We start from the raw sequence: 9,553 nt of genomic DNA on the forward strand, positions 1-9,553 counted from the left end.
AGAGATATATGAAGCCAGAGATATTCAGAACCGGAGATATTCAGACTGCTCTTTTAATTCCATAATGATTCCACACATCTTTACACGAAGAGTAGCTGTTGTACAAGGGAGAAAACTGAGACAAAGCCTGCATGCTATTTGATTTATCCTGACTTACTGATTGCTCAGCTACGTCAACAGTATACATGAAGGATGCTCAACCCCTGATCTACAGAGCCATATTATCTAGCCTGAGGTACTCTCCAAAGGTCCAGAAATTTGGTGGTGGAGGAGTCATTGTAGCATTAACTGATGCTCCCCTGCTGCTAGATTTCCAGAACCATGGTAAGCCTTGTTTGGGCTAGATAACGTGGCCCTGCATGCTAGATCGTGCTGGCACAGGGCTGGATCTAGTAGGCTAGCAGCAAGCAACTGGATAGGGGTGGCAGCTGGCTCAGGGCTGGATCAAGGTAATGAAAGGCATGCAGCTAGATCTAGTAGCAGATAGCGTACAATTGGAGTCATGAACCAAACCTGTGGCACTCATTCAGCCCACAGGGCCAAAAGGTTTGTTGTCATTGGTATACACCAAACCAAGGTGAAACCTGGACTCCTAAAAGCCAGAGCATGACAGGCCCTATAAGGTGCAAACCATGGAAAACAAGGTGGGGAAAAGGGTTTATACAGACACCATTCATGAAAGTTTAAAAGTCCCATTTTGTTTTCAAACTATTTTGAGGCCTGTCAGAGTTGAGAAGGACATTTGGCTCTAGAGTTGCTATAATAAGGTTGTTTTTTTAAGTCTCAAATGTGATACTAAAACTAAGGCAGCCCATTTTCTGAAAGCTGCTCTTTTCATTGCTGCATCAACATAATATTAGAGTAACTGAACTCTTCAACAATCAGGACATGATACAGTCTAAGCATTCAAAGGAGTACGGATAAAGAGTTGCTGAAATAGATCTCTGTTTCCAACATCATTTTTTCTGCACAAGCTGTAAAAGTAGAGCTTACCTGAACTCTCAGATAGTGGAACCCAAGGTAAATTTCTCAAGGAACAGTAAGTCACTGAACCTGGCAAAAAAAGTTTGTGCAGACAGACCCCTTGAAAACCCAAGCTCCAAAGAAACACGCTCCACCAAATCAACTAATGAAGGATATCCACCAGCAGAGGGCAGTATCTAGGAAAGCCAGCGGAATAAAGGCCAAGGAGGCAAGATCATTCTGTGCCTAGAGATAAAGAGAAACAGGCAGTGAGAACAAGATGAGTGTGAAGCAAGGGACAGAAGAATCAAGAAAGCAGTCCTAGTTTATTTGTTTGCTTTTTTAATCAGAGGGCACAAATATAAAACTGCAAAAGTATACATTCCTCTCTGCTTTCCTGCTGAAGCAGAGGGCTTGAATTAGTGTTCCACCCAATGCACAGAGTATTTTGTATCAGAGTAAAAGCTGACAATGCCACTTGGCCAGTATCAGTCATGACAAGTAAAGCTCTCTCCTATCAAAGACTGTCAGGGCAAGTGGCAGTGTTCCAAAGTAAGGTAAATCTAAGTCAACGAAGAGGTGGCAGCAACAAGCTGACTGCTGTGATAGCGCACCCATGCAGGAACACCCCTTACAGAGAGCAAGTAGACAGTATGGCATACATCTAGCAAGTGGGTCTTTTGTAACACTGGTGTCAAAGATCATATATTCTACTGTTAAGCACTAAACTAAACCAAAATTAAAATGGGACCCACCACCAGACAATAAGAAATCAGTCTTCTCTCATGTGTACGAATTAATTCAAGAGATAATCTGGCAAAGAAGATGACTTGTACTACCATACATACCAGCCATTGAATGTTTCCTACAGAAACTAGTTATACCATGCAATTTCTGAAAGGATATCCACAACGTTATACAGGCATCAATTACAGAGAGAGCCACATGTGCTATTGAAGCTATAGTACCATAGAAAAACTGAAAAGGTACCAAATAAGAGACTATGTCAAAATATACCATCCAAAGAGTTCAAATGGAGAGCAAAATCAAAACTGGAACATACTCCTGTCAACAGGCAAGTTTCAGAATGAAAAAAGCAGCAGTGCCACTGCCATACTGGTGCTGACCCTGTGAAGTCAGCAGCCTCAAAAAGGTGAGTCTAATAAAATCACAAAAAGACAAGTGCTAGTTAGGCTATTAAAAAGTGCACTTCCAAACATTTGCAAGAAGCATCGACTACCATTTGTCAGTGTTTTCAGTGTGTATATGTTTTTTGTCAATTCAGGAAAAATGTCTGCTTTTGCATATTTTAGTTACTAAAAACACATATTATTTAATGCAATTATTTCTAACTGTATTTTGGAGAGCAAAGGAAGCATTTGATTGGCAAATTATTTGGAGAATAAAGCTTCCATACCCCACCTCTATGATCTCCAGCTCAAAAGCCTAGAAATTTCATTCACCAAGTTTCCTTATTTTAAGTGGAGCCCAGGGATTCTGCACTACAAACTGCAGTCATAATAATTATATATAAGATCCATAAGTGCCACATTTACAGTGCACCAGAAAATTCAAGCACTGGTTACTGACCCCTGTAACTCTCAAGACACCTTCCATGCCAGAAAATAATAGATAGAGAGCTCCAGCCATAACCACTTTGTGAAGAGTGACTCCAAGACGAGGCCTGTAGGAAAAGCATAAAGGAAATATAAATTAAGTAAAAGAAAGCTCAAGAATGCACTTACTTAGTCTAGAATGGGGCAACAGGAACACAATTAAATGATTTTCTTCACAATTATTAAGAGAGCTAGGAAATGATTGTGTTGTGATGCTCTACATGCACTGTTACGTTTTGCCTAGGCTTTAATATAAAAGGTGTGATGTGCAAAGTGTTCATTCTTTTACCCTAATCAATACACTAATGAAAAAATGCAAAGTGTACTTAATGTACTAAACTGCTTAAACTTAAGATGTCACCTAGGCTTTTATCATTCTAAAATACAATTTTTCTCATCTTAACCAGCTGAATGTAACATGCCTAAACAATGTTTTGTTAGATAAAGCTAAATCCTAATCTAAACAAAGCTTTATAAGCAAGTCTTAGTTCTGGTGAAGACTCTTTCCACCAGGTGTAGGAACTGAAGAAAAGCAGTCCTTTTGCTATGGTGCTTGATGTAAGCATTGCCAGCAAAACATCTCTTGGTGGCAGTACAGCTCATAATTAACACTACTATTTACATGGGAGAGAAAATAGCCCCATCTTAGGGAAGGATATATTCACAGGAAGAATGATTTAACTCCTGACATTAAACATAATTTTTCCCCTCTATTCAAAGTAGATACCGATATCAAACTGTTACTGTGATTTAACTGCAAACTCCTATTCAGCAGCCTCAATGATGCAGAGGTTCTCAAACTTAGTGATACCATAACCCCAAGCACTGAATGGCAGCGGCAGGGGACAGGGAGCTCACACACAGCAGCTGCTGCCACCATCCACTACTCTGTGCCACCGCCATGTGCTGCTTCCCCACATGTACCCCATGGAAAGTTTTCAGCCTCCTTTTAAGTTGTTTGCGACCCCCCAGGGGATCACAACCCATAGTTTGAGAACCCCTGCCTTATACAATCAGGTCCTGCCTACCAGATGAAAATAAACCTTAAAAATTTTCAAATTTCTACTCTAGTCAAATAGCTTGGGGGAAAAAAAACAATTTTCTATTACACTTTTGTACAGCTGTTTAAACTTTTTCTCTCATTATGCCTTAAGTTAGCATTCTCCAAGCTCTTTTGAGTTTATGCTATTCCTTTCTGCAAATGATCTGCTTTGTCTTTTATTTCTATTTCTTTAGTCTCCCGTGACCATTTGCAGCACTTCTGTCCAACTTCAGGACACAGACACGTCAATATGCCACATATGAATCAGAACAGAGCAGCTGAGTTGCCAAACATTTCATCTTTGTAAACACAAAGAAACACATGAGAGCAGAAGCACAGGTTCACTGCAGGTACAAAGGTGTGCCTATTCCATACTGTTCCAAATAGGATCTAGGCCGCAATAAGGAGCTCACAGCTGTCAATTTTCCCTAACCTGTTCATACTTCAAGTGCAAACAGTGGTTTTCTATGCGGCAATGGAAAGCACCAGTTTGCTTAATGGTCTTTGAATGATCTTCAAATCATTTAACAAATTTAAAAGATAAATGGGTAATTTCTGCCATGCAGATAAGAGTCCATTACTCACTTGACTATCCCATATCCCAGGCTCACTATGATGACCAGAGTCCGAGCCAGTGAACGTTTCACAGCAGAAAGCAGTTCTGCAAGTATCAGCGCTCCTTGGACTATCAAAAACAAAATACAGGAAACTAATTTACATACATGTAATTTGGTTTTAAATAATACACAGCGGCAATAGCAATACTACAGTAGCCAAGATTATTTCCTGAAATCCAGGAAAGTGAAGTTTTCAATGCTTTCATTATCCCCTACTGGAACAAATTTCCAGGAAGTGCCAAATACTTCACTCAGCATTAAACAAGATGATGGGAAATTTATCTTCAAAAACGGTGAGCTACTCAGTCCAAAATACCTTGGATTATGCCAGACCAGCCTCTTTGCTGGAACAGTGCATCCTTCAGCAAAGAGACAACCTGAAAAATGTTATTTTAGTCCCTTGCCTTACCTCAGAGTACACAAGTTGTCAAACTTGGTTTCTACTTCCAGCTGTGTCAAGATTGTTAGCTATTAAATTTACCATGCTTCCCCATTCCTTCCTACAGCTACCAAAGTTACAGCCCATGGCCATCTGCTGGATACTAATGCCAGCCAATAAGATCCTTGCTGCTACAGAATTGGGTGGTTTCTTATTGATTCATTATGATCTTACTAGTTTCACTTACTTGAATCCTCCTTTATAATCTTCTGGGGCATCCTGTGCTAATCCATCTAAAGCCAATTTACCAGTGAACAGCTATGGTAGCAAGTTTTGGTTGTTACCAGCTAGTATGTATCAAATGAGTACAAAACAGACAACATAACTCTCCAACCCAGCTACAGTCACTGTACTTTGCTGAAAATGGGCCTACTATTCATTCTCCTACATCTAGATACAGCATTTGAAACTACTATGGTACTGTCCCACTACCACCTTTCTAAGCTGTCCTTGCTACATACCAGATTCTCCCTTGTAACGGATATTCTGAAATTCTGCATAAAAGACTGCTTTCTCCAGCATTCCCAGGAAGATGACGGCACCAATCCAGAACTGGATCCTGAGGAGGTCCTGCCAGTAACAGGCTGACCATGCAAGCCAGAGAACTCCAAAGAACACATATACGATACACATCACCATAAAAAACTATCATATCAGGAGGGAAGCAAGGGAAAAACAAAAATCAATAGGATGGTTAGATCCAACAGTATTTTCATATAAGAATAGCATGGCTTTAATATTGCTATATTTTCCTAGTATATATTTGATATATATATCAGTACATCAAACTAATGTGGAAAGGAGAGGGAGTCAAAAACTTTACTTCTCTTCTCATCTTGGTGTTCTGTAAAATTTTGAGGCTTAATATACTTTATCATTGCCAGCAAAAAGAATCAGTATTACTGAGTTTGTAAGTGATTTCACTCTTGTATAAGAGAAGCTTGCCAATTTCTTCTGAGTTTATTGATCCATTCGATTTATTCCTTTGGAGGAAAATTCAGAAAACTCAGATAAGAGTTTGGACTTGTCCAAATCATCCCATAACACCAAGAAATAGTGTCCCTTGGTATGAATATGTTTTTGTGGTTGTGAACTTTGTTATCTTTATGGTAATTTCCATATATTTTCCTGAATATCTGGAAAGACTGCCTGAAGAGCCAGGGTTACCATGCCAAGAGGGGGGGGAAAAAAACCCAAAAAAACAACCCAACAACATGAACTTGAGGGGTTGCAACCACCTCAACCCCAATAAAGATATGACTGGCTTTCCATTACAGGTCATTTCCCTGAGCCCTAAAAGTTGAATTTTAGTACACAGTTTTCAAACAAAGTCAAGGTAATTTAAAAAGGGGGGGGGTTGAGATAAGGGACCCTAGGAAGAAACCCAGAAATTAAATCATAAAAGACTGCTCAAACTAGCACTGTATCATGTTTTGAGCTTATCATGATCTTCCCCTACACTGTGCAGAAATAAACTTGACACGTCACAAAACACATTTAATATGTTATTCAGTGACAAATTAGAAACCCTAACAGCCTATAACAACACAATACATTTCCAAAAGAGCATTGAAGCTATGTGCACAAGAATGATGAGGGTGAAAAGAAAGGAGAAATACACAAGATGAATAACAATTTGATATGCAATCAGCTTTACAGGGGGATATCATACAAACAAATGTGCAGTCTCCCATTACAGAAAATAGGCTTTTAAAACAAGAACACTGCAAACCTAACTGGGCAGTGCCCTGAAAGCTCCACAATCTTAACACACTTCTTTTCCAGGATAGAATTTCTCTTCCATAAAAATCCTATTTGTGGGTTACTCATGCAATTCAAACAAAAGGCCCTAGATACTACAACCTGGGATGAATCCTTCCAGATCGGATTAACTCTAGACTCAGGGGCCCTTTTCCTGAATCTGTATATTTTAACATTCAGATATGTGAATGGAGTCTCTAGACATAAGGCTGGATACCTTCTACTGCTGAAAGCAAACCACATAGTATCTCAGTTTCTTACTGAAATGCTACAGCTTACCCCTGGTAGCAGAGCTCACTCTAGCAAATGCAATTAGGATAAAGACTGTACTTCCTGTCAGCCTTTGCTTGTGGCTTCTATAATTGCATGAACATTTCGCAAAACTCTTGTCATGTCCTTTAGTCAGCAGGAGAGCATTTCATCTCCTGGAGAGAAACAGCTAAAGATAGTATTAAAAAAAAAGACTTGCTGACTCGAAGGAATTACAGTATGTCATTTAAAAGCTTGATTATCATACTTCAGTGCCCATGAAGATCCATAGAAGAGTGGCTGGTTCAAAAGAGCAGAGAAAGCAATGATACACAAAAGAAGGGCAACAGATAAACACAGTAAGTTTTCCCCAAAGATGAACTAAGAAGGCAGTGAGAGATTTAAGAATTTCAGTTCATGAGTGAGTAACTGCGTAATGATACCGATATCCTCTGGCATAACAAGTCCACAGCAATGTTATATCGTTCAGACAAAAAATTATCTGAATTTTGTAATGGAGGAAAAAGGCATTAATAGATTTAATATCAGGAATGCTGCTAAAAGCGTGTTCGATTTTTTTTGAGCCAATATGCAAGTCACTGTATGACAATGCTGTTTAATAGTTCTTACACTAAGTTTTGTGTCAATTCTGTGGATGAACTCAAAAAATTCAGTTTTACTTACGATCATGAGAGGATAGTCTGCAAGAGAGAGGTATTCATATGGACCTTGCAGCTCCACTGTCACTGTCAAAACACAATCCAATAGCTGATTTGGATGGGAATGAAAAAGCAAAAAAAAATCACAGCAGACACCTAATTCTGACTTCACCACTTAAACAAGATAATCCTAAATCCCTACACAGTGTAATAACTCTTATATCTAACCTGCACTTTTATCAAGAAAAAAATTAAACCTTGGGTAAAATATTCAAAAGCAAGCATGCAATTAAAATGGTATTCCTCATTATACAGCAGCCCTTGGCAGTGTACAAACTAATTTGTGCTAAAGACTCTATGCATAATAAGGCAAGTTCAAGACTGCATTTAAGCCTGTACTTTGAATTTCCATCTTCTTCCTAATTGCCAATGCAGTGTATCCATTATTGCAAACACCATATTAACCAGTAACAATTTAATTTAAAATACCAAATTTCCATTAATGTATTTCTCAAAAGGTTGGACAGCATTCCAAAATAGTGTTAGTTACAATGACAAGGTGTTAATCTTGATTTTTGCAACACCATACACCACTTGAGGCCAGGGTACCTAAGAGGGTCACTCATTCTATAGGGTGTTCTCAACTATATACCTGTATGTAGACAAGATCCTCAAATTAATTGCCTAAATCTCCTGTTCATTTCCACCATTAACCTGATCATGCTCAAAACTGCTAATCTTCACAACCCTGTGAAAAGGGTCATCTGTTTTATTAGGATGAAGGAAACTCTAGTGTGGCATGTTTAATTCTCAATCATGTGAGAGATGGAGGTCTTATCAGCCGACAGGACCACAATCTCCACATTACAAAATTACACCTTATGTCTGATAGTACTCAATAAATCCATTCTTTTCTTTCTGAAATTGCCATATATAACTTACTTGTAAAGAGTTTCTCTTCAGGATTAGATGAGGGTGTACTTTTCTCCATCCTCTTAATTTTTGTACTAGACTCTTTCGAGGCCATAATCCCAATTTGCACAATAAAGATATATGGCCCATCTCGCCACGTTTTGATCAAAGCATTCCTTGCCTAAAAATGAAATGCACAGATATAGACAGAGGACAATACAGAGCAAATCAGATCAGTGCAACAGTAAACACTTCTAGTGAGACTCCAGAAAATATTCTGACCAAACACTATGTTCATATCTAAAGCAAACACTCATAGATTCATAGACTGTAGAGTCGGAAGGGACCCTGAAGGATCATCATGTATGACCCCCTGCCCCAGGCAGGAAAAGGACCAAGGTCAGATGACCCCAGTCAGGTGCCTATTTGCCTCCTTTTCAAGACCTCCACGTTAGGTGATAGTACCACCTCTCTTGGCAGCCCGTCCCAGATTCTGGCCACCCTTACCGTCAAAAATTTCTTCCTAATGTCTAACCTGAATCTACTCTCCACTAGTTTGTACCCATTATTGCAAGTTACTCCTAGGGATGCTCTGGTAAATAGCACATCTCCAACTCTCTGTTGTCCTCCCTTGATAAACTTATAGGCTGCTACAAGATCTCCCCTCAGATGTCTCTTGTGAAGGCTGAAGAGATCCATATCTCTCAACCTCCCCTCGTAGGGTTTTGTATGGAGGCCACTAAATCACACAAGTGGCCCTCCTCTGGACCTTCTCCAGATTCTCCACATCCCTCTTGAAGTGCGGCGCCCAGAACTGGTTACAGTACTCCAACTGCAGCCTGACTAGTGCCGTGTAGATGGGGAGCATCACCTCCCTTGCTCTGTTGGTCATGCATCAGCTAATGCATGATAAGGTGCAATTGGCTTTGTTGATGTCTTTGTTACACTGTCTTATTAGCAATAAGAATGACCTACTTAGAAATAAGAAAGTTGAAAGACAGGATATGGGTAACAGAGTAACAGGGGACAGCTGCTATGAAGGGGTTACTGGCAGGAACCTGTCCCATAACCATACATGGAACCTTGTTAATCATATGGGTAAAAAAGATGTCACACGTAACAAATAGCCAAAGAAGAAGCTTAACACTTTGGAAGCCAGAGAAGCAAACAACACCCGGCTACTGCGGTTGCAACCCTTGATGCCATGACAATACCTGGCCAACTGAGTCATTGTGCATCATTTGGAAGGCCCAAGTAAGAATACCTTTATATATTGTTTCAGAGTTTCGATATTG

General features: G+C 39.6%; 1 protein-coding gene across 1 annotated transcript in view; it reads right to left on the minus strand.

Moving 5' to 3' along the window:
* Window positions 1–9,553, minus strand: part of TMEM87A (transmembrane protein 87A) — a 52,662-nt gene that overhangs the window by 22,401 nt on the left and 20,708 nt on the right. Inside the window, exons 7-12 of the mRNA XM_019519070.1 lie at window positions 8,289–8,315; window positions 7,372–7,433; window positions 5,139–5,322; window positions 4,207–4,306; window positions 2,554–2,647; window positions 1,141–1,209 (exon numbers count right to left, since the gene is read on the minus strand). Of these exons, the coding sequence (XP_019374615.1) occupies window positions 1,141–1,209; window positions 2,554–2,647; window positions 4,207–4,306; window positions 5,139–5,322; window positions 7,372–7,433; window positions 8,289–8,315 (536 nt within the window). The remainder of the gene's footprint in view (window positions 1–1,140; window positions 1,210–2,553; window positions 2,648–4,206; window positions 4,307–5,138; window positions 5,323–7,371; window positions 7,434–8,288; window positions 8,316–9,553) is intronic.

This window comes from Gavialis gangeticus, unplaced genomic scaffold, assembly GCF_001723915.1.
Source record: "Gavialis gangeticus isolate Ggan-Ray unplaced genomic scaffold, GavGan_comp1, whole genome shotgun sequence".
Taxonomy (NCBI): Eukaryota; Metazoa; Chordata; order Crocodylia; family Gavialidae; genus Gavialis; species Gavialis gangeticus.